Here is a 26,662-nt window from a genome sequence, read left to right on the forward strand (position 1 = left end):
TTTTCCTCCCTCCCTTATTACTTTTTTTTTGTCTCTGCATTTTCTTCATAAAGACCTAAGGCCTTAAACATTCTCAGCAAGACAAGTGGCTGATCCTTATCAAGTCAGTTACCTTCTGCAGGATCAGGAACTTGCTAGGTGTGAATATTTGTGTGCACACGTAGAGTTTTACGTCTTATGTTAACATGATTATTCTTTTTTTTTTTAAATATATTTTATTGATATTTACAGAGAGGAAGGAAGAGGGATAGAGAGCTAGAAACATTGATGAGAGAGAGAAACATCGATCAGCTGCCTCCTGCACATCTCCCACTGGGGATGTGCCTGCAACCAAGGTACATGCCCTTGACCGGAATTGAATCCGGGACCTTCTCAGTCCGCAGGCCGACGCTCTATCCACTGAGCCAAACCGGTTTTGGCAACATGATTATTCTTTATTATGATTTGTTAAAACAAGGAAGGTCAAATGAAAATCTTCACTGCTATTTCAACTTAGTTTGTTCTCTTTTGCACCACACTTGTCTCGTGTTTCACTATTTCCTTGTGCTGTTACCACGTGAAATGATTTTAGAATGAGCGGTGGATATTTTGGTAGAATAACTTGGGGTGGTTAGCAAAAATGAAATGATTTCAGGTTGCATTCCACTCCTACGTTACTTTCACAATGAAATCTACCTTTTTTGTACAATCCATGAAGCTGACATTCTTTCCAGCATCATTTTATCTTCTCAAACCCAGAGTCCACCCTTTGCTGTGGTCAACAAATGTTGACCAAGCCCCCAATATATACCGACCCTGTGTACTAGGAGAACTGAAAAAGGATGACAGGGGCTCCTACTCTTAAACTTACATCCCATGTGTTATGAAAAGACACTCATCATCATTATCCATCAGGGAAATGTAAATTTAAAAGCACAATGAAATGCCAATTGACACTCACTAGAATGGCTATCATAAAAAAAGGTAGGCAATAACAATTGTTAACAAGGATGGATGTGGAGAAATCAGAGCCCTCATACATTGCTGGTGGGGATGTAAAATGGTACAGCCATTTTGGAAAAAACAGTTTGGCAGTTCCTCAAAGAGTTAAACATGGAGTTTCCACATGACTCAACAATTTTATTCCTAGCTATATACCCAAGAGAAATAAATTCATGTCCATACAAACACCTGTACATGAATGTTCATAACACATTATTCCTAAGAGACAAAAAGCAGAAACAACCCAAATGTCCATCGACTGTGAATGGAGAAACAAGATGCTGTATATCACAACACCAAGGCAGGAGATTAGTAACCGGGGAAGCTGGAGGTAGTCCTGGTGAGAGGGTACCTGGGGACTCTGTATTCTCCACTCAATTTTTCTATAAACCTAAATTTTTTTAAAAAAAAAGTCTATTTAATAATGTGGTTTATCAACGTAAGAGAATGTTATTGATCCGAATACATGCTATACTGATGAACCTTGAAAACATGCTAAACCAGTGGTCGGCAAACTCATTAGTCAACAGAGCCAAATATCAACAGTATAACGATTGAAATTTCTTTTGAGAGCTGAAAGTCGACTTCTGCGCATGGGCCACGAAGTTTCAATCGCACTGTACATACGCGCCCGCACGTGGTATTTTGTGGAAGAGCCACACTCAAGGGGCCAAAGAGCCGCATGTGGCTCGCGAGCCGCAGTTTGCCGACCACTGTGCTAAACGAAAGAAGCCAAATACCAAAGGCCGCATATTGCATGACTCCCTTTCCGTGCGCTGCCCAGAACAGGCTGACCCACAGAGACAGAGACTAGGTAAGTGGTTGTCAGGGGCTGGGGGAAAGAGAGCGTGCAAGTGACTGCTTGTGGGTACGGGGTTTCTTTTGGGGGTCATACAAATATTCAGGAATTAGACAGTGGTGATGTTGCACAACCGTTTTGAATATACTAAAACCTACTGAATTGTGCACTTCAAAGGTGTGGATTTTACGGCATGTAAATTATATCTCAATATTAAAAGGACAACTGAGCTGGGGGAGGGAGGAAGGGAGGCAGGTCTTGTCCTTGGGTCCTGAGGGGAAGCCCAAGGTTTGATACCCAAAATATGCCTTTTGGGGATATCACTTTAAGCTGGTTATTTTTAAGAACCAAAAGAGTCAAGAAGAGCCTTTCCCTTCCCCGCCAGCTCACCTGCCTAAAGGAATTTGCAAGGAAAAACCTGCTTTTTCAGGAAACTATCACCTTAGTGTAATATAAACTAAGTGTGGCAGACAGGGAGAAAGTTGCAAAGTCTGTTTGTTCGACTCCCATCTGTGTCCCATTGTTTCTGGGTGGCCTGGCAAGAATTTGTTTAACAAATATTTGCTCTCTTTTGTACACCTGTGAATTGCTTACTTCCCCTTTGAAGCCCTCTTCTTTGTCCAGAAGTGCATAAAAGCCTCAACTGCCTGATTTGCCCAGGGGTTCCATATTCTTAGGGAACCCCCGTTTGTACATTCGTAATACGATTGGTTATTTTCTCCTGTTAATTTGTTTCATGTCAATTTGATTATCAGACCAGCCAGAAGCACATAGAAGAGTAGAAGAAAAATTGTTTTTCCTCCCACACCGTACACAAGGTAATGGTTTTATTTCTTGTCTATAATTACATGACATTCCTTACCTCACTGCCTCTGTCCTAAATATTGAGGATACCCAACACCCTTGTTACCATATCCATCCTTCTTTTTCATATGCTGTCTTCCCCGCTGTGTATCATTCCTTTTCTTTTTCATATGATTCCAAAGCAATAGATTATTAACAAATTCATCACAACTATCATTTATCAGGAGCCCAGGAAAGAGGGGACTTCTTTTCACACAGTTTAAGTTTTGCTCTGAGATTAAATGACGTTCTCTTTGGTTGACTAAATGCAAGATGAAGAATAATCCATTAAGATATGCTGTGCACATCAATCATTCAGGAGGAACAAAAGTTGACAGAGATGGAAGAGGATGCCAGACCTCCCAATGGAAAAGGACCCCTGCCAAGCGTTGCCTCCATTGAAATAAAGCTGTCTATAGCTCCTTGCACAGTAATGTCATCACCAAACAAAAATGAGAAGACAAATGTAAGGAATGAGGACTCATGCAGGCTACTAATCTGTCTTTTCAGGTTCATAAATATGTATAGGGTAACTGTGAATGTTAAAGAAAATAACGCAATATAGAAGTTGTCTCACAATGCCAATGCTCATGTCCTTTTACTGTAAGGTTAGAAATTCAGTTCTACTAAAACTATTTGCTCACTTACTGTATATATTTCTGAGATATAAAATATTTATTTATATATTGCAAATTCTGAAAATTGACCTTTTCTAATATTAATGGTATTTCATCCAATACAATAATGATCTCTATTTCATTGAATAGTTTTTAATATTTTGTAATCCTTGAATATGCATATATATATATATATACCAGGAGTACTGGTTAATAATGCGAATTTTTTTCAATAGATGGAGCTACACATATGTTGATATATATGCGATTTGATATATATGCTACTTTGTTGTATTGACAACAAGCTTCAAAACTTCATATGTCAAATTTTCTGAAGGAATTAACATCATAGATATTTTTACGCTTAAAAATGTGGAATTTCTGGTCAAAAAAATCATTTGCGGGAAGTTTTAATTCATTACTTTATTTTGAAGAAAAGTGCTACTGAAAGTAATCGTATACTTCGGGAAGCTTATGGTGAACGTGCTCCATCTCAAGATACTTGTGAACGCTGGTTTAAACGCTTTAAAAGTGATTATTTCGATGTAAAAGACAAAGAATGTCAAAGACAACCGAAAAAGTTTGAAGACCAACAATTACAAGCATTATTGGATGAATTTGTGTGTCAAACTCAAAAACAACTTGCAGAAAGATTAAACGTTGCTCAGCAAACAATTTCTGATCATTTACAAGCAATGGGAAAGATTTCAAAGGAAGGAAAATGGGTGCCACATCCACTGAATGAGAGACAAATGGAAAACCGAAAAGTCATCAGTAAAATGTTGCTTCAATGGCACAAAAGAAAGCCCTTTTTGCATGGAATTGTGACTGGCGATGAAAAGTGGATTTATTTTGAGAATCTCAGACACACAAAATCATGAATTGATCCAGGTCAACCATCAACATGGACTGCAAGGCCAAATCACTCCGGAAAGAAGACAATGCTCTGCATTTGGTGGGATCAGGAAGGGGTGTTGTATTATGAGCTTCTAAAACCAGGTGAAACTGTTAATACTGATCACTACCGGCAACACAATAATCAATTAGAACCACGCTTTGATCGTAAAACCACCAGATTAGGCCAGAAGACACGGCAAAGTACTTTTGCTTCGTGATGACGCACCATCACACACTTCAAAACTAGTGAAAGACAGGTTAAAAGATCCTGCCTGGGAAGTATTAACCCACCCGCCGTATTCACCAGACCTTGCTCCTTCAGATTACCACTTATTCTGATCAATGGCACTCGTACTTTCTGAGCAGCACTTCAAAACATACGAAAAAGTGGAAAGTTGGGTCTCTGAATGGTTTGCCTCAAAACAAGAAAAGTTCTATTGGGACGGTATCCACAAATTACCTGAAAGATGGGGGAAATGTGTAGCTAGCAATGGACATTACTTTGAATAAAGCACTTTTGATGTTTCTTTTGAAATTATCATGTTTTCTTTGATTGGAAAATCCGCATTAGTAACTGGTACAATTGGTACATATAACATCATATTCATATTTCAATCTTTAAAAGCAAATAAAATAACTAGGTTTGCAAGTATGCTCAGCCCTAAAGATCTGCATCAAGCTAACCTCTTTTTTTCATAATTTGTGGGCACTTTAGTTGGTAACTTGTTAATATAATTTATGTTGGGATTAATTATAGAGTTTAAATGTCTACTAGATCATCCAGTTTACATTTCTTCAACGTTGCTCCATCTTCTATGTCTTTATAATATACTCATATCCCTACAATATCTCAATTTTTAACAACTAGTGCAGAAAAATATTCCACTCTCTGTCCCACATCCTTTTTGAAAACAGATGTTTCTGGGTTCTGGGTACAGCATTAGTGCTCCCTGTCTTGACATACAGGTGTTTCATTTCAAGTGTCATACCACGCTGATCACAACATGCATATAAGTGCATTTACCTGGCTTTACAAGGCCTGACTTGGGTTCCTTCTTATATCGAGCTGACTGGATGCTTCCCTCACCAACCATTCCAACTGTGCATTTCTTCCTGGTAAAGTCTTCATCACTTCCAGGACGAAAGCCAACAGGACTGTTTCCAGTATCCGAGGGCGTCTTCACAGGAGACACGGACTGGCTACTAGGACAGCCAGTGTCATCTGGAAGACAGAAACCAATAAGTATTCAGTGAGGAGGAGGAAATCAATGATGGCCGAGAGAAACATACAGTGAGCCATGCACATATGTGCTCACACACACACATGCGCGCTCACACACACACGCGCGCGCGCGCACACACACACACACACACACACACACACACACACCTTATCAAGCCCCAGGCTAATGCCTGTAAATGACTCTCCTTTTGTTTTCCATATTTTGGTCAATCATTTTAACAGAGAAAATATCAATGATCAAACCAAAAACTTACATACATATATGCGTAACCCATGGACACAGACAATAGTGTAATAAAGGCCTTAGGGGAAGATGGGTGTGGGATGGAGGGGGTCAATGGGGAATTGGACATTTGTAATACTTTCAACAATAAAGATAAATAAAATAAATACAAATTAAAAAATATCAATGATCAAAAAACATATTTTAAGGCAATATCTTATAAGCTTTTTGGATCACAAATATTTCTGTAACATTCATGCTCTCAAAACCTAAAGGTTTGTCTCTTTTTAACACATTAGGTAATCTACTTTTGGGTCATAAACATCCATGGATTTTTGATGGGGTTAGTAAAAATTCAGCACAGAACCTGGTTCATTAATGGGAAAGCTTCAGAGTTGCCTGTGTTAGGAAAAAAAGTTACTTGAATATTATTGACCACACCCAGTTTTTGATCACACTTGGCCCGTCATTTGGTTAACAGAGTGAGAGATAAGAGAGCAGGCATTGTGAGTTCAAGGAAGCAGAGAGAAGTGGTCCTGTTTTATTATTATGTACATCCAAAAGTATATTAATTAGTAGTGTCTTGCTGTCTGGGGTAAATAGGTAAAATGAATTTTGATACTCAAAACCTTCTCTTAACTTTCAAGTTACAGATTATTACCACTGTCATTATTATAAATTAATATGCATGATGGGAAGTGACCTGTGTAGACGCTTATTCAGCAAACAGGAAAGTTGTGCTGCTGCCTCCTATAAGTGCTTTCCACACTTATTAAATATTTATGATGGTTGGTTAATTCATGTATACTTTGATGAGGAGAATTTTATGGGAATTTAATGCAAATCAATATTACTTAAAAGTATGTCCACTCAAACTAATCAGTCAGTGGTAATTTTCATTACTAAATATATCTTAGTTATACAAACATATTTTGATGCCAGAGTTACCTTAGTAACTAGTTAGACAAAAAAAAAAAAAAAGAAGACATTTAGTACAACTTTTAGAAGTATTTTATTTTTATGAATATTAAAGGAACTAAAAATAACTTGCCATCTATGAAAATCTATCATAAAACTCCACAGCTTGACTAAAGACAGAAATAGAACTAAGCTTGAATAAAATATACCGATTGCCTGAATTTAGAATCCATCTAAAGAGAACTGCCATTGCTTCATTTTTTGCCTTCGTTTAAGTTTTTATTATGAAATAGCCTAGTTCCTGGAATAAGTGAACTTGGTACTGGTAAAATGATTTATTTCTCCTAATATCTTTTTTTTTTTAAACTTTTGGACATAGTGTACATAGGACCTCAATAGTCTACTTCTGGAAGTGAATGGTGCTTGGTGCATTGTCCGTGCCTACTGCCTTTGCTGCTCATTTCAATGTGCTATGTTCTTCCTGAACTCATGAATTACAGAGTGATGAGAACCCCTCTTGGCTGCTACTGCTCAGCTATTTCATGGCTTATCATCCCTGCCTTTCTCTTACATTTGCAGGTCCCATGTTTCACCCCAAAGAAATCTGAGCTCCTTCTCTAAAGGTGCAAAGCCATTACTCAGACAGATTCCAGCACTTTGACAAGGCTCAACAGGTCTGCACATTGCCTCAGGAGAGTCTCTCCTTGATTCCTATCCCAAAGAAGATAAACCCAAAGAAATGAGGCCTAATCATTCAAAATTACCCATTGCCCTTAAAGACATTTCTTTATGAGTCAGTTCCATAAAATACTTCTTTAGAAAGAGAGATGGCCCAAATAAATAAAAATCCATGCTTCAGATTTTCGACCCTAAAAAGTAATTTTTTCTTGGAAAATCTTAGACTCAAAGTGACACTATTAAATAATTCCTGGTATTGAGAAACTATCAAAAGTATGCTTTAAATAAACAGAAAGCATATGTGTTCTGTTTGGTTCTATTATCATTTTTGTTAAAGTTAAATAAGAATATGTTCACACCATGTCTTCAGTGCTAGTAATTTCAAGGATTAAGTGCTTGGGTCTTATTAAAAACTAGAGGCCCAGTGCATGAATTCATGCACCAGTGGAGTCTCTTGGCCTGGCCTGCGGGATCAGGTCGAAACTGGCTCTCCAACATTCCCTGCGGGGTCCCGGATTGTGAGAGGGCGCGGGCAAGGCCAAGGAATCCCACTGGTGCACAATCAGGGCCAAGGAGGAATGCGGGAGGTTGGCCAGCTGGGGAGGGACTGCGGGAGGGCTCCAGGGTGTGTCTGGCCCATCTCGCTCAGTCCCTATCAGCTGGACCCCAGCAGCAAGCTAACCTACCAGTCGGAGCATCTGCCCCCTGGTGGTCAGTGCATGTCATAGTGACTGGTCGACTGGCCAACTGTCTGCCCCCCTGGTGGTCAGTACACGTCATAGCAGCGGTTGAGCGGCCTTAGCATATCATTAGCATATTACACTTTGATTGGTTGAACAGCTAACCAGTCGACCGGACACTTAGCATATTAGGCTTTTATTATATAGGGTTGGAAACTGAAATTACTTAGAGTGGCAACAATTTAGGGAAGGCTATAACAATTTTTCATTTTTCACTTGGAGTCTGTACCTCACCTGTCACTAACATGTACAGCCAGTATCTTGTATTGAGAATAAAAATTTTAGCGTATTTTTTATTGATTTTAGAGAGAGGGTCAAGGAATAGGAGGGAGAGAAGAGGGAGGGAGGGAGGGAAGGAGAGAGGGAGAGAGAGAGAGAGAGACATTGATGTGAGAGAGAAACATCAATCAGCTGCCTCCTCAACTGGGGATTGAATCCAAAAGCTAGGTATGTGCCCAGACTGGAAATGGAACCACTGACCTTTTAGTGCATGGGACAATACTCAACCAACTGAGCCACACCCACCAGGGCTATCTAAATAAAATTTTAACTTAAGTTATCTAATACATCATTGGAATCACTACATAAATGAGTGTTGACCCAGCAGCTCTTACCTCTCTAATATTGTGCTTCATATTAAACAGGAAACAATAGGAATACAAGACATGGCATTTCATTGGTTAAACAAATATATATCAAGCCTCAGCACTGCACCAGCCCACAGGCATTATGCCTAGTCCCCATACCGAGGGCGCATATAAATAAGCCCCAAGAAGTTGGGTCAATGTCACTTACAATGCAAGTGATAGCTCCTATAAACTGGCAAGCCTATTAAGGCAAATCCATAGCCATGAAAATCTGAGAGTTAGAGAAGCTGGGACATTTGCCTGTTTTGTCTAATGGGACCAACACTAACAAAGGAATCTGGCTTTGCAAAGGGCAGGGCCATAAATTTTCCTACCACGGAGAGCACACTTCAAGTTATGCAAAGTCAGGCCAAAGCCAGGGCAACAGAACTTCCCATACGGGAGGGCTATCTCATCACCAGTGACACCTGAGGTATTTTCCTCCACGCAGCACTGAAGAAGTGGTTGTTTTTTCAACGTCATGTTTAAGGCCCCTTTTCCACTCTCCCCCTTCCTCTTCTTCCTCCCACTCCTTTTTATCTTCCTGGTCACCAGTTGAAAGCCGATCACCAGTCCAGATAAAGATAATTCTCCTTTCCAAAAGTCTATGTAAAATCTTCTTCATTCACATTCATGCCAAGAATAGGGAAGACAAGTGGATGTTCTCTGGCTGCTCATGCCTACTCTACCATGAGCCGAGCTGCATGTGGATCAAGCACATATTGAAGAGATTTATTTATTGAACCGGCTTCACTTTGCCTGTGCCTTGTTTCCTGCTACTACCTTGATTCCTGCATTTGTCCTGTAGAATCCAGAGATTTAGAAACACAACATTTATAATGGTAAGTTTTGTTAGTTAGGTTCATATAAAGAAATTATTAGTGAAAAGTAGTTCTACGATGATTCCATGAGGAAACTGTCTCTGGGCAGGAAACAGCAGAAATCCTGAATGATCTACCCCAAAAGTGTGAGTTGTTCCAAATTACCAGAAGAGTGCCAGAGAAAAGTAAGAGCATGTTAGTCCGGTTTTGGCACAAGGACTTTAGGAAGAGGGTGTAGAAGGCTGTCTGCATTGGAGAGGGAGAAGTTTTGTTTTTTTTTAAACACATAGAGGCACGTGTGCACACATCCACTCACACAGCAGCTCTTACATTGTGTTTTTACACTTCTTTTTCTATTATTCATGGTAAGAATAACTCTACCACACACACACACACACACACACACACACACACACACACACACACACACACACCAGAATCATGCTCTATACTTTATACAATGTGTGATACATTTAAAAATATAGGATGATTTTTTTCATGGGGTCAACATTTAAAATCCCACTTACAAGGGCCACTGGTGAAGCTCAGGTACAAGTGACCCTCATCGAGTCCACATCTAAAGGACCACTATCTACAGTGAAGGAGGCACATTTACATGTCTTCCCTGATTTACATTAAGGCATAAGTTATTTTGCTGTTGTTGTCCTTGTTTATTTGCTTTGAACCTGTCAATATGCAGGACTGAGAATAGTAGAAAGAATATTCCCAGATCCAGGAACCCCCAGAAGTTGAGTCCTAACTAAACTGTTGCAAGAGATATACCTACTGACTAGTTTCCAAATTTTTGTTAAAGGAAAAAAATGTAAGGTCTATAAAGACAGATGGGAAAACCAGGCACCACTCATATGTGGAATCTAATGAACAAAATAAACTGATGAACAAAATAGATCCAGAGACACAGAAGCACAGAACAGACTGATGAATCTCAGAGGGAAGTGGGGGCAGGTGGGTGGGTGGGGAGAGATTAACCAAAGAACTTACATGCTTATATGCATAACTCATGGACACAGACAATGGTATGGTGAAGGCCTTGGGGGTGGGGGATGGGTGCGGGGTGGAGGGGCTCAAAGAGAGGAAAAAAGGGAACATCTGTAATACTTTCAACAACAAAGAGAATATTTAAAAATTGTTTATCTTTTTTTCCTCTTTGCATACATTACAGCTCTTTGAAAATATGGGAGATAATTAATCATATAATCACTCCATTTACAGTTCTAAAAAAGGGGTGCATAAGTATCTTTTAAAATAATTTCAATTTTATTTTAAATGCAGTAGAAGAACTTATTAGTAAAGAAAATCTGTTGGGGTTGTTAAAATTTTAACTTAATCTTTTTATTATAAAAGTAATAATTCTCATTGTGGAAAATCTGGAGTGCAGAAAAGTGCAAAACGCTAAAGAAAAAATAAAGAGACTATTTTCCTATAACTGTACTAGCAACAAAAAATATTTAACAATTTGGCATATTTCTTATTAATCTTTTCTTAAATACATATGGTTGTATCTGGTTGCTTGCTTTTTGTTTTGCTAAAATTTCAACATATATTATAGACAGTTTTATTACTCTGCTACTGACCATTTCTCCCTGGAATTTGTTAGGCTAGAAAGAAAGCTATTAATGACTAACAGGAGCCAACACAAAGGGGTCCCAGTTGGCCAAAGATGGAATAATTTGGGCATGAAAAAGAATAATAAATGCTACTGACTGATAACCATTGAATATTTTAAAAAATCTTAGTTCACAGTCATACCGAAAAGCAAAACTAAAGAGAGAAGAAATATCCCTTTCACTCACAAGAATCCCAACCCACTGGAAATCATGGGAGGTGAGCCAGGGACCATGCTGTATGTTGAAATTTGTTAATTGATTTTAGGGAGAGAGAGAGAGAAGAGGGAGAGAGAGGGGGGGGGGGGGGGAGGGAGGGAGGGAGGGAGGGAGGGAGGAAGGGAGAGAAACATCAATATTAGAAAGAAATGTCAATTGATTGCCTCCCATACTAGACTAACATGGGATTGAACCCACAACCTAGGTATGTGTCCAGCCAGAGAATAGAACCTGAAACCTTTTGGTGTATGGGACCACATCAACTGCGCACCCAGTCAGGGCTATTCTGTAATTATGTCTAATTAAATTATCTGGGCAATAAACGTAACCGATACAGTAGAGGGATAAGTATTCTGATTATCACCAATAACAGAGTAGGACGACAGACATCAGGTACCTTCTGATGGGATGGGAGGTGAAGCCCACAGCACTCCCCATGAAGTATTCTCACCACAAAACATTTCCCCCGAATCTATTCAACTTTCAAAGCTAATGTCCGCCTTATAAAATATATGGAGAAGGAAATAATGAGTTAAATCAGGGCTTGGTGAACTATAGCCTGCAGGGCCACTGGTGAAACTCAGGTAAAAGTGAGGATCATAGAAAGCTGTCTGCTTTTGTATACAGAATACCACTGAAACACAGCCATGCCCAATCCTTTACATGTTTCCTGTGGCTTCCAAGCTCACAATGGCAGAGCTGAACAGCTGTGACAGAGATCATCTGGCCAGCAAAGGCGGAAATAGTCACTGTCTGGTCCTTTACAGAAAAAGACTGTCGGCCTCTGGGCTAAATGATGCCATGAGGAGCAAGCAGACACTTTTGAGACAATTGAGGCTATTTCAATGTTCTTTATCATCAAGGAATTATGGTAATTGTGTTAGTAGTGAAGATGGCACTATGATTATGTAAGGAATTGTTCATTTTTTTAAAAAAAGAAATGCATGCTGATGTATGTAGGTAGGCATAAGATGACATGATGTCTGGAGTTTTGCTTTAAAATGCTTCAGCAAAGTAAAAAAGAAAAGAAAAAGGGGATAAATGTAGCAAATACGATGATATCCTGCTGTTGTTCAATGTGGATAAAGTGAATAAGCAGCCGAAACCGGTTTGGCTCAGTGGATAGAGCGTCGGCCTGCGGACTGAAAGGTCCCGGGTTCGATTCCGGTCAAGGGCACATACCTTGGTTGCGGGCACATCCCCAGTAGGAGGTGTGCAGGAGGCAGCTGATTGATGTTTCTCTCTCATCGATGTTTCTAGCTCTCTATCCCTCTCCTCTCTCTTCCTCTCTGTAAAAAATTAATAAAATATATTTTTAAAAAAAATAAAGTGAATAAGCAGCATGTTGGGAATCACTGCCTTATTCTCTCTGCTTTAAAATACGTTTTACAAAGTTTGAAAATATTTTATAAAAAATGTTAAATGAGTAACTTTAAAATAGATGTAAACATTGCATTTAAAAAAATCAATTTCTTCTTGTGGGATACTTTAGGTTGTTTCTAACTTTCTCACTATTATTAAAATTCCTTTAATAACATTTTTACAGATAAATATTTGGTCAAGTTTTTTTTTATCATCTTAAAGAATTTATCTCTAAAATTTGTGGAATTACTAAGACTTCCAAGAAGTTTGAGACAACTTACATTCCTATATTATTGTATGAGAGTATCCCATTTATTAAATTCTGGTCAGTATTGAATACGATTCTGCTTGCACTTTTGCCGAGTTAATAATGGAAAATATATTTCTGATGTTTTAGTTTGCATGTATTTAGTTATCAGTGAGGCTTCCTGTCTTTCACATGTTCATTGGACTTTTTACTTATTCTATGAATATTCATGTCCATTGACAACTTTTCTATTGAAGTGTTAAGAATTTCTTCCTGACCTGGAAGAAATCCTTGTATGTGAAAGGCATTAGCCCTTTGTCATCTCTCATCCAGTATGTTGTTTGCTTTTAACTTCATAATGTTTTTGATTTTCAAACATTTTTTTATTTCTAGTTGCCAAATCTCTCCATATTTTTCTTTTGATTTCTTCTAATGGTTTAATGCTTATACTCTTTCTCTACTCCAAATCAACTAAGTTTTATATATTCTTTATTCTATCTTTTTATAGCTTACCTTTTTAATGAGTTTAGATGGTAACATTACTTTTTTTAATTTTTAGGAAATTTTTCCTCTCCATATTACTGTGCATGTTTCTCTGATGAAATTTCTATAGCAATGAATGTTTCTTTGCAAAGTAAGCAAAAAATCTACATATATTTTTAAGTCTACATTTTAAAATATTAGGATTGTCCAAAGTGTGTATATTTTATACCTAATTTCCTAACGTTTAACTAACGTGCCCGACAACCAGGGCTGTGAAGCACATTTGGTGGCAATTATGATGACTGAGTCCCTATTTACACTCCTTGAATCAATTACATTCAAGAATAAAACACTAGGTTCTACCCATAAAATATTTCTTTAAAATCCAAGAAACATCTCTAAAACTTTTGGTTCTAAATTTTTGAATTTAGGCAGAGGAAAACGTGGTTTTGCGCCATAATGTCTTGAAACATTCAGTTATGATTTGATGCTGTTCAATGTTCAGCTGCACATTTTGAGGAGAAAATCTTTGCTATTTTAAGGAAACATTACTTAAAACTATATGGAAATTAATTGATTCTCGTGAATGACAGTAATGTTTACAGACTACTTACTCATCCATTAAAATATTTATTGAGTATCTACTATGTGCCAGACACTGTGATAAGTGTTATTATTCTTACTACTTTAGATACTGACATTTCTGAAGATAGTCTGATGAAGACAGATAAAATGCCAGTTTACACTCACTGTTAATCTGAACCCTGTGAAACACCACAAACCACTCAAATGCACTGAAAAGAGCTACAGTAAGAAAAGAATTAAAATGCACTGACTATAGGTAAGGTGAGAAATGTGACATTTGTTAAGTAGTTACCACGTGGCAAGAACACTCTTTTTATCATATAACTTAATAATATCTTATTTTATAGGTGGGAAAACGGAGGTTCAGAGAGGTTAAGCATTTCAGTCACTCATCTACCAAGTAACTGACTCAAGAGTCAAACTCAGGTTTGTCTAAATGTTACAAAGTCCTTTTTTTTCTAACTACCACAAGCTAGCTGTTTTCTAAAATTTTCTATGCCTTTGTTCCAAGAGGAAACAGCAGCAATTTGGGGAATGCTCAAATTAAAAACAGACAAAGGAAGCTGTTAAAAGGAGCCATCCCATAATAAGCAGACCACAAAAATCTGAGGCAAGAAACTCTAGATGTTTCCAGTTTTCCAATATTCTTGCTTCAACACAGTAACCATATAAGTGCTTGACATTCAAATAGTTTTGCATTCTAGGTTTCCAATAGCAAAATTTGAACTTCTATTCATTTAATTTTAGAACCTTTTGGAGTGAGAATTCACAAGTCTACAAGGCTCTACACTAATTTGGCTTTAGCACAATGAAACACTACCTAATTACCAATGTTGAAGTTTAAGAATCTCATTCATCTATCCATCCATTCATCCATCCTTTCCACACATAATTACTGACTTCCTATACCAGGTAGTCTTCTAGATATTAGGGGTGTAATGATGATCAAGACTCTAAGATCCTTGTTGTCAAGGAGTTCACATTCTAGTGGTGGAGAGAGACATTTAGTGAACAAGTGAAAAATACACAGAGAAGACATTTTGATTGTGATGGACTTACTGTTAAAGAACAAACTGGGTGATATTAGAAAGACTATCCAGGTGGGAGGTGGGAAGGTGCTTCATTAGAAAGGTTGCCAAGGAAGGCCCTGAAGAGGCCATTTGAGCTGAGACTAAAACATGAGAAGCAGCCAGTCATGGAAAAGGCAGGGCAAAGAACTCCACGCAGTGGGAACAACAAGGAATCTGGTGCCTTGAAGAAACGGGGAGGAGCCCAGGAAGGCGGGTAGGAGAAAAGGATTGATGATGACGTTGAAGGGAAGTCGAAGCTCGAGTGTGTGCAGACCTGTAGCCAGGAATCCTAAGTGCATAGTAGGTGCAGTGGAAGCCATGGCATGCATTAAGCAGATGACAACCATCTTGTCTGTGGGAGAACAGACTACCAGTGATAATCTATCTAGCTAATATTTACTGAGTGCTACTAAGTCCTAGGCATGTTTTAAACACTTAACACCAATCTTAACATCTAATATCCCCTTGAGATCGGCACAAACATCGTCCTGCTGTGCAGAGGGCATGAAATGCTAGCACTAACATTTAAACCACCTGCCGAGGGCACAGCCAGGAAGTGGTAGAGCCAGGACATGAATCAAACAGGCTGACTCCAGAGCCTCCTTCTTAACCATATGCCGTGTGGATGCTTCAGGAATGAAAACACAGAAGCAAATAAACCCATGAGGAGGCCATTGCCATCGTAGAAGTGTGAGATGATGGTGGTTTGACTAGATGATGGTAGTTGCACTGAAAAATGAGAAAAGTAGATGGATTTGGGATAGATTTTGAAAACATAATTGAAAGCATAGTTTATAATCATGAAAAATAGAAGGGATAAAGAATGTCTGCTAGGTTCTTTGCTAAAACAACAAGGACTATGGTGGTCATTTCTGAATAGGGGGTGAAATCAAGACTTCTGTTTTTGATAATGTTAAATCTGAGGCACAAATTATCTACAACTTTGGAGATATCAAATAGGCAGTTAGATATGTGAGCCTGAAGCTCAAGGGAGAGGTCAGGTAGCATCACCATCCTACAGGTGAGGGATTTACAGATGTGAATCCTGGGGGTTGGGGGGTGGGGGGAGAACAAGAAGAAAAGAGGGCTGAGGACCGGGGTGTGGGGCATTATCACATTGTGGGGACAAGGAGGTGGGGGTGAAGGCAGCAAAGGTGACTTAGGACTGAGATGAGAGGCAGGAGGAAAATATTTCCCAAGACAGGGGCTTGTTCAATTGTGCTGATTTTTGCTGAGAAGTTGAGGAAAATAAATGCAGACAAGAGAATGTTACTGGATTTTGCCAACATGGTCACTCACATGTTTAACAAGGGCAAATTATGGAGACAGGATTTTGGAGAAGTTTTGCTCTGAAAAGGAGCAGAGAAATAAGATGGCATTTGCAAGCTGATGAGGGGGTCAAAGGGGGCTTATTTTCTACAAAAGATGTGTGTACTTGAGCATAGGTGTGTGGTTGATGGCAATTCAAATGAAGCGCCTCCACTAAGACAGGCAACCTACATCCATAGAAATACAGTGGAGAGTGACGTCATTATTTAATAAATGTCTCCCTGGTTTCTTGGAGACAAAATAATCATTTGAAATATAAACATTGCCGGGATTTCTGAGCTATTTGGAGCCTTGAGTGCTCCCATAAAAGTCATTCTGGTGCAGCCCCGGCAGGGCAGGAGGAAGTGAAGAAATGAAGTGAGGGAGGGCTCTTTTCCTTCCTAGAACTCCTGTTCTCCCTGAAACCAGGGCCTCGCCTGGTCTTCCTATACCAAGTGTCCGAGTTGCGTTAGCAGCCCAAGGAGAAGGAATCTGGAGAGGAAAATTGCTTGGTTCATATATGTCATGTAGTGTGAGTAAGGAATCCATCCAGTTTTGGGGGGGGAGCTGCCGATGCAGAAATCGGGGAGCAGGTTGCCTCCATCACTGCCAGAAGACAGGTGAGCCCGGCAAGGGTGGTGGTGGTGGTGGGGGGGGGGGGGGCGGGCGGGTGCAAGCCTTCGTTCCGCTTGCTCCTTCTTTCCGAGGGCATGATCTTTACAAAATAAGCATGTCACTGACACTCCAGACTTCCTACCTTCTTAGCAATGAGTTCATCGGCCGTTCCCAAGCCATGCCTTTTCAAAGACTCAGCTTTTTCTTTCTTTTTTTTTTTTTTTCTGGTTTTGTTTTTACAGCGTGGGTTTTGTTGTGTTTTAGGTTTCTTGGCAGGAGAGTATGGCAGAGAGGGAGAGGGAGAGGCAGGGAGAACTGGCAAGCTAGGATAGCTTATTCTCCTGAAAACCTTACAGCAAGGAAATGCCAAACCACTCTAAGGACACCGGATTACAGTTGGCTCCCTTCTAGAAATGTAAATGTAGCGCCCCCCCCCCCCCCCATCTATTTTCCCCACACTGAGAAGCTGAAGATTGTCGGGATAAAAATGGAAGAAGGCTGAGGAAAAAAACAATGCTCATCGCACAGTCTGGTACTCCCTACATTTGTGTGTTTTTCTATTTGGAAAAAAAATTGTTTTAGATAACATATGTGTTATCATGGTATTTACTTCATTTTAAAGAAAGGAACAAAGAAAGAAGAGAGAGAAAAGAAAGACAATGTTCAGAAACAGTCTAATCCCAGCGACACTCATGAACTAAAATTCTGAATTTTGAACGTTAACCTCACAGGTAAAATGTCCATCCACAGAAGAATGGCTGAGTACGTGATGGCCTTCCGTAGAGTGGGACGCATGTAGTCACCGCAATGGATGAGGGCACAGCCATGCACTGGCACCCCATGACCGTGCCACACTCCAGGACAGGAGTCCCATCAGTATTGTTCATCGCTCTACTCACCTCCTAGGATTGTCCCTCCCCCACAATGGGGTTCAGTAAATATTTACTTAACACATGAACAGAAAGGACCACAGGGTAATAGAGCACAACCTCACTTTGGCAAAAACCGAAACAAAATCTATCCTATAGACCTGGCCAGTGTTTCTCAGTGGTTAGAGCGCTGGTCCCTGCACAGAAGGGTCTCGGGTTCGATTCCGAGTCAAGGGCACATACCTGGGTTGCAGGTTCGATCCCCAGCCCTGGTCAGGGAGCGTTCAGGAGACAACTAATCAATGTGTCTCTCTCACATCAACGTTTCTCTCTCTCTCTCTCTCTCTCTCTCTCTCTCTCTCCCTTCCCCAACCCCACCTCTTTCCTACTATCTCTAAAAAATCAATGGAAAAAAGTCCTTGGGAGAGGATTAACAACAACAACAACAAAATAAATAAATCTTATAAATGTGACGACCTCCACTCTGACATGTGTTTGCACATTTCTATTACTTGTAAATTAAAAAAATATATTTAGTAACAAGCATGAAACAAATATATAGTCCTCAGAAACACCTCAGAATCAATAGAACAGCAGGTTAGGATCCACAGGGTCTCAAGAATTCTGTCAGCATCTAAGAGGAATCCTATCTGCATGGCTGGGCCGTCCACACAGGAGCAGGAGGAAGAATGGCTGAGCCCGCCAGGGAAGAGGAACCCGGGAAAATTCATCGGAGGGGGACAAGCGCTGGGTGAGCCCACCTCATGAGCACTGGGGTCACTGGGACTCTCGGTTTGGGTTTTCTCCAAAGAGACAGCAGTCAGTCTGAAATGCCGGGCCCCCTTCTGGAGCCAGATCGTGGCACCGGGGCAGTGGAGGGCCTGGGCATGAGGGTGGCTATCCCGCCTGTGAGCAGCAGCTGGGTAGGAGTCTCTGCTGGGCAGAAGAGGGGCTGGGTGTGTCTCCAAAGCAGGAGACAGACAAGCTGAGCAGCAGGGGAGGTTGGGGGCAGTTACTGATCCAGGAGCCAGCAAAGCCACTTAACAACACGGGCGGGCGCACCTGCAGTCCTGCATTCCTGAAGTCACCAGCCTCCCGTGGGTCAGTGGGAAGGGACCAGCGCTTTCTCAGAATCAAAAGCTCCTGTGGAGCAAGGTGGGGTGGTGGCTGGTGTCAAGTTGGAGTCCTGGGAAAGTGGGGATGTGGCTCGGTGCTAAATTCCTTCTTCACCTTAGACTGGGCTGTTGGCTTTCCCCCTGGTTTTCAAGGGCCAACTCTTTAGTGGAGCATTTGCTGATTTTCTTAGCAAGAAATTTCTCTCCCAGCTGCCCACAGCCCTGGGGCATAGTTCTATTATGGAGATTTTTTTTTCATTTTTTTTTTCCTGCTTGACAGGAACTTCTCAGGACAGGAATGTTTTCTTCATTTAATAAGCCTATTAAATTGAGTACTGGGTATGGTCCTAGTTGTTTTATTTCCCCAACTATTAAGGTGGTATTCTATTCTCAATAGATTGTATTAAATGAATACATCACTTGCCCTATTCTCATAATGATGCCTTCTTCCAAATTCCAACAAATACTGATTAAGTAACTGCTACATGTCAGTAACTTAGTAAGTATTTGTTCCTGCCTTCATGGAGCTTATAGTCAGTCAGCCTCCCGGGGAATCAGGGAATTGAATGTGAAATTTTAAAACCAGGTCATGCGGGATAACAGAGGAAGCCTCAAACCCCTGTGCTGGATTCACATCTGGCCTTTCTGTTCTTCCTTATATGTCATTTTTTGGCCTACCCCAGTCTCATTACAAAGTTATCACTTCTTTACTATTATCAATCTCTCTCTCTCTCTCTTTCTCTCTCTTGCGCATTTCCCTTCGGCCTAAAAACATTATCAAAGTACCTGTCACTTGATGAACACCCTATCTTTACTACACATGAAACACTTGTTTTTATTCTATTTCCTCTTTCTCATCCCACTTGGGCTTTTTGAAAAAAGCCGTCTGTACTCCATTTGTCCCCTCCCAGTCACATCTCAGCCTGATGCAACTTGGATTCCATCCCCACAGTTTCCTGGGACTGCTTCTGCCTAAGGTCACTGATGCCCTCGTGGTCTTCTCCCCGAGTACGTTCAGTGCACACCTCCTAACCCTGCTGTGACCTCTGAGCCTAACAGCTACTTTCTGCTTAAAAGTCTTCCTTTGGGATTGGAGACACTGTCACTCTTAGCTCCCCTCCTTCCTCTCTGAGTGCTCATTCTCAGGTTTCCTTATTCTGCCTACTCCTGCTTTATCTCAGAGTTCCAGCCCTGGTCCTCTAAGCTTCTTCCTCCATGCACTCTCCTTGGGTAATAGCATCAACTTCCTTAACTTCAGCGACCAATTTCTCTGTCTTCTCTTCACTCCAGATCTCCACCTTTATCTCAGATGCCACAGAGCCTAACCTGAGCTCATCAACCGGACTCAATGTCCTTCTCGCAAGTCCTGCTGCTCCATGGGTGCTCATCCAGTGGACACTTGGACACCATCCTTTCCCCTTCCACTTGCCATTGGTGACTAAGACCCACATGCTCCAGCCCCTAATCCTCACACCTACCATTTTATCAGTCTTCGCTTCGACTGCCACAATGGCCTTTCAACCAGGCTGCCCCTCCCATCCACTGCCCAACACATAACCAGAAAGATTTCTTAAATTATAAATCTGGTTAGAACCCTTCTCTGCTGAAAACCCTTCACTGGCCCCGCAAGACCTTTGTGAATTGCACAGTGGCAGCCATGGGCCACATCCCACTATTTATGTCTGCTACTTTGCCTGCAGAATTGGTTAAAGAGCCGAGTTTTTAAATGTCTGAATACCGTTAGAAGGTGTTCTGACTACCAACCAGTTCTAGAGTCCCCCACGACTGTCATCCACCCAGGCAAGCCTCACTCTTTACATGACTCTCTAGTAATGTACATAGGCACTATTTCTGTGAGGATGTGGTAACTGCCATGAGCAGGAAAAGAGCAAACTTTTCTTGACATTTAATTAAAAAAAAAAAAAAAAAAAACACTTAGCAGAAGGGACTGTGAGAGCAATCATGACAGAATTGGACCATGCCTGAAAGCAAATGATGGCACCCAATGTGAAAATCTTTTAGGTCCCAAATTACTCATTTTTATGACAATATTTCTCAATGCCAACTTGATCCATCTCATGGATCAAGTTCTGACGGGACCTGCCCACTTTGCTAATCTCATTTCATGCTTTTAACTTAGGTCCACTGATGCCAAGGCTCATGCTTATCCACTACACTAATAATGTCACTTCTCTGAATCCCTGGGCTTATGAAATATGAGAGGCTAATGGGATCGTAAGTGGAGCAACAAACTCAATGACAAGGAAAGAGAGTGTGTGGATGGGTGTAGGTGAAAGGGGCAGGGAAACAAAACAGGTGAGTAAAGGCAGTCACGTGGGAATCACATTCAAAGACTTGCTCTCCATGTATGTTGGTGCCAGGGTTAGGGCAGTAAAGTAATAGATGTTTCCAATCCCTGGGTTTTGTTTTTTAATCCATATATTTTTAAAATATGTTTTTTATTGATTGCAGACAGAGGAAGGGGGAGGGAGAGAGAGATAGAAACATCAATGATAAGAGAGAATCACTAGCCAGCTGCCTCCTGCACGGCCCCTTACTGGGGATGGAGCCTGCAACCTGGGCATGTGCCCTGACCGGGATTCGAACTGTGACCTCCCGGTTCATGGGTCGATGCTCAACCATGGAGCCACAATGGCCAGACAATCCCTGTGCTTTTTTCCATCTTTGTAGCCTTAGCACACTTCCTGATTCTTAGTGGTATTAAATAAATGGCTATTGGATAATACATTTCTGTGGAAGTTTACCAAATTCTGAATGTCTGACTCCTCCAAGGCCACAGTTTCTCTCTTTTGTTTTGTCTCTTTCAGTGTACCCACTCACTGTTCTGGGTACATGCATGGTGTACCCAGTATAGCACTTTCGGTGCACCCACATCATCCTAACACCAAAGAGAGAGAATACGAAAGAATACAAGCCAGGGCTCAAAATAGTAAATCCAGCAAGAAAGGATTCTCTAGGAAAATAAAGAGAAATGTTTACTCCTCCCTTTACTTTTCTACTATTTAAACACAAATCAAGTCCATTACGTCGAGATAAATGATATTATTTCTAAGACTAATGGCATAGGAGTTGTACATAAACGAGGAGAAGCTGTAATTTCTAAGGACTGTGCAGGCATCTCCCGTGCCCACGCCATGGATTTAAGTGGCCTGGTTGGGCACCGCCTCCACCATCGTGACCCTCATTCATCCTGTGATGCCACTTTGGGCACACCCCTTGCATTTCTCATACAGAATCCCCCAACACACAGAGACCACAGAGCAGCGAGCCTGACTTAAAAGCCATCTGGAAAAACCTGTAAAATACAGATTCCTGGGCCCTCCCATTCTGAGATCATAGGGTGGGCCAAGGCACCCACATTTTAAACCCATTCTCCTGAGGGTTCTAAAAGTAGACAAACACCATACTCTGACATTGAGAAATATTGTCATAAAAATGAGTAATTTGGGACCTAGAAGATTTTCACATTGGGTGCCATCATTTGCTTTCAGGCATGGTCCAATTCTGTCATGATTGCTTTCACAGTCCCTACTGCTAAGTATTATATGTTTTTAATTAAATGTCAAGAAAAGTTTGCTCTTCCTGCTCATGGCAGTTACCACATCCTCACAGAAATAGTGCCTATGGACCCTATTTCACTAGGTACTTATTTCTGTGACGGAGGCAGCTAAGCACCTGAAATACATATTATGCAACTGTGCCTCAGTCCTACCCTCATTAAAATGATACTGAAGTCTTGGTTTTTTCTCTTCACAGCAGGTTGGCAGTCATTCAATTACGCTGTAATTCGGTACGGCAGCTCACGTTACTCTAAGCCGTTCATCTCAATTCTGTTCATTATGTTCAAAGGCCCGCTGCATCCAGATGCCAAGTTTCCTCCCCTGGACAAAAGCACGGCAGACATATTTCTGCTTGGCAAGGCCTGGCAAATTTTTGGAAGCGTTGTCATGCCATGGCAGAGCACTGGTCAGGTTGTAATTTGCCTTAATTGTTCTTCCCACAAACAGCAGCAATGATGACTTCTAGGTCATGGGCACTCAAAGAAGGATTTATCCACAGCCACTGTAAAAACCAAAACACTCTCTGCAGATATCTTACTCAGGATTAGACTGCAAAGAATTTTGGATTCTGACCGTTTAGTGTATTGATGGGGTAGATAGTTTTCCATGGGTTCAGTCATAAATTTGCCTATGTATCTGTGTGTGCAGATTAGAAACATGGAAATAACTCAGAGAAATCACTGGTCTCCCATAAAACCGTGTTCTATATGCATAATTTGTTCCACCTGCCATGTTTACAAGGCACCCCAAGGAGAACTAGCTTAAAACCCAGCGATCCATCTGCCTCCCAGTTCTAAGGGGGCAATTATTGCCTCAACTAAGCAAAGAGGAATGCCCAGCATGCTGCTAACCACGTCAGGTGACTGATGTATGTGACTGACTGACTCACCCAGGTCATCAGCTTTTCTAATAGTGGCTGGAGTCCTGGTACAACGACAAACACAATTAACCAACGAGAGAGAGAGAAAGAGAGAGAGAGAGAGAGAGAGAGAGAGAGAGAGAGAGAGAGACAGAGAGAGAGAGAGAGAGAGAGAGAGAGAGAGAGAGAGAGATGGACAGAGACCTAGATGCAGTGGGCCATACGCAGGACACAAGTCATAAATATGGATTTTATCACTTCTCATGGGGATGTTAAAACAAGAAACACGGGCAGGGGGTTTAGGGGGGAAAAGGATAGGGGAAATTTATGCCAAAACATTGGTTAAAAACTGATTAAAAATAAAAAAATAAGACATAAAAGCAGATGTTTTGTTGCTATTAACTATATTTCCTTAGCTTGTATATTCTTTTTTAAAGAAAGTGTTAGTTAATATTTACTAAAAATATATGTTTTATCGCTATGTACACAAAATAGGGCCTGGCCTCCAATATGTACAATATCAATTTAACTGTAATAACCCAACTAAGGACTCAGTGACTAAGATGAATACCAACTGTAAGGAGTAGACTTTTAATAGAATGATGTTTGAGTACACTGCAGAACACACACACACACACACACACACACACACACATCTTCAAAGAAATTCTGCTCATAAGAAGCTATTAAAAGAAGAGCTCTTTGGGGACACACCCCAAATGAATTGCAAAAGGTCACACACAACTCCTTCCTGAAATGAGATAGATACAACATACAAATTAGCATACAGAATATCAAGTCATTAAATGTTCCTTGTCAAGGTTCCCATGGGAAGAAAGGGGGAAGGCAGTGGCATGTGGGAAGGAATAGAGAAAAGTAAAAATGGACAAGTCACTTTGAAAACAGTTCCCAGTTTTTCAATTTCACTGATCTGTAAAATGAAAAGAAAAATTTGAGGGTGAGGGTGGAGAACAAATTCATTATCATGGTTTTTTTCTTATAACACAGAGCCAGACTCTCAAAATAAAGGATAATCCTTTAATATTAAATAAACTAAACTTTGTGTAAACTCCCTATTATCCTTCTTTTAATAACTGAGTATCTTAGAATATATGATGCTCTTAACAATTAATGAAATTCCTTTGACACAGATTTGGGGAAAGAGTCTCTAGTTTGCAGTCCTTAAAAGGTAATTTTCAAATTCAACTGCATCTCCCCGTAATTCTGTATGTCCCCTTTCCCATTAGTGAATGTGGTGATTTATGAAGGAGACAAGCTATTGCAGAATGACCACTATAAACTTACGAAGCTATGGTGGTAACAGACACCTCTAAAAAATTACAGTTTCATTCTAGCAGAGGATGGCTTTTGCAATGTTTGCAGGTACACCTGGTCTCTGACTTAACTGCCATGATTAAGCAACCAACACATATTCTGGCCTTAGTGTTAAAGTGGCTGGATTAAAACCAGCTACTCCCATCTGCTGGTTGGACTGTTTTACATTTTCTACCGCACTGCCTGCAGCTTTAATGCTCCCCACAGTACCAACCCATTTATTTCCCATCCACCGACTGACCGCCTATAGCATCATTAACACGCCCCCCAAGGCCTTGCTCCTGTCCATTTTCGTCAGCGCAGCACTCAGAGTCCTTGTGGGGTTTGTCAGGGCTCTGCAGGAAAGGCAAGCAAAGAAGGAAAAAGCACCAGCCCAAACCTTGGGGAGTCACCCACACAGGAGGATGAGGCCCAGGAACGAAGGGGATCCCATCAGGAGACAGAATGCGAGGCTGAAGATGGAAAGGCAGGTTTACAGACACCCATCATTAGACGCTTCCACCACTCAATTCTCAGCTAGTTAGTGGCAGAAGGATCAATATCTACTTTCGATTTTCATGTACAGCATTATGGCCTTAGTGGGAGACGGGTCCCCTGGGAAGGAGGGGTGATCCAAGGGATGGGTCTTGGAGAGAGTGATTCATGACCCAAAGTAATAATTTTATTGGTTTGTCAAATGTATTTTTCTAAAATATATTTGGAGTTCTTTCGTTTTGACTGACTTCACTTTTTTTTTCTGATAACACTACTCACCCTGAAGTCAGTTAGAGAAAATGATTATGTGGAGAGAATATCAGTAATAAATGTGGAACTGAGTTATGTAAACAAAGCCATGTCAGTTTGAAATGAGATCCCCTGGTGATTCCTGAGCTCCAAATGGAGCGAAAGTAAACAGCATTACATTCTGCAAATACGATTCCAGTTTCTAAGGATCTTAACTGCTCCAGCTGGTCAGTTGTCTTCCTTATCAAGCAGACCCATCAGTGGATTTCCATTTTAATCTAGACTCATATCATTCCAATAGCAATAAATATTAAAATATAACATTTTGATAGAATTTTCTTTCAGAAACAAGCAGATAATCTAATGCTTTACAAAGGGAAAAAAATAGGCAGCACAGTATTTCTAATATACAAGTTATGGATGGAATTCTTTTGTGAAAGTATATAATAAATCCAAAGTCCCATTTTAAAATCCCTGAAAAATGTAGTTTACCAATACTAAATATAATGAAATATTATAGCCTTCTAAATTAGGGCATTCATCACAGTATCTTGATTCACATATCCCTTCTAATAATAGCTTAATCTTCAAATTACATTTTCCCTAAAAGTTCTAAAAATTATCCACTATGAAGCATTTTTCATTAATCATAAGATAGTCACTCATTTAATTTTTACCCAAATTCCTAATACTTCTGAGATAATTCAAATCCTTCGAAGTCATGTGCTTCAACGAGGAAGTATAATAGGCTCTGTCGAGTGACTATGGTGGCAGCACCTTCCAGAGCTATGAAGAGATTTGTACTTTTATCAAATATGCTCAGAACTAAAAAAAAAAAAAAAAAAAAAAAAAAAATATGCTCAGAACTGACATCCCTCGATCTTCCTATTAAGAACCATCATTTGCTAAGCACCTCTGTAAGCCAGGCACTGAGCTAGGAGAACACTAAGGTGTGTGGTTTCATTCAACCTCATAGCAACTGTACAAGGTGGGTATTATCATCCCATTTTATGGATGTAACAACTAAGGCTTAAAGAGTTAAGCAACTTGCCCAAGGCACACAGCTTGTAAATGGAGGAAAAGCCAGGGATTCCCCACTCAGGCCTGAAAGATGACAAAGCCTGTCCTCTTCCCCTCTGTCAAAACTCCAAGGCCGGTCCTGGGAATAGAAACCTCCTGGATCCTGAGGTTTAGGAGTTGCTTTATCTTTGAGGATTCCACCAATAGGAGTCCACAGGCTTATAAAGGTTGTTAGTTTAAAATGCAAGTGGGTATGTTTT

General features: G+C 40.5%; 1 protein-coding gene across 11 annotated transcripts in view; it reads right to left on the reverse strand.

Annotated features, from left to right (window-relative positions):
- Window positions 1–26,662, reverse strand: part of SYBU (syntabulin) — a 107,362-nt gene that overhangs the window by 40,132 nt on the left and 40,568 nt on the right. For all 11 annotated transcript variants that reach the window (XM_080647129.1, XM_080647128.1, XM_080647126.1 and 8 more), the window contains one exon: window positions 5,162–5,359. In XM_080647129.1, the coding sequence (XP_080503255.1) occupies window positions 5,162–5,359 (198 nt within the window). The remainder of the gene's footprint in view (window positions 1–5,161; window positions 5,360–26,662) is intronic.

The sequence above is a fragment of the Plecotus auritus genome (assembly GCF_963455305.1).
Source record: "Plecotus auritus genome assembly, chromosome: 11".
Classification (NCBI taxonomy): Eukaryota; Metazoa; Chordata; class Mammalia; order Chiroptera; family Vespertilionidae; genus Plecotus; species Plecotus auritus.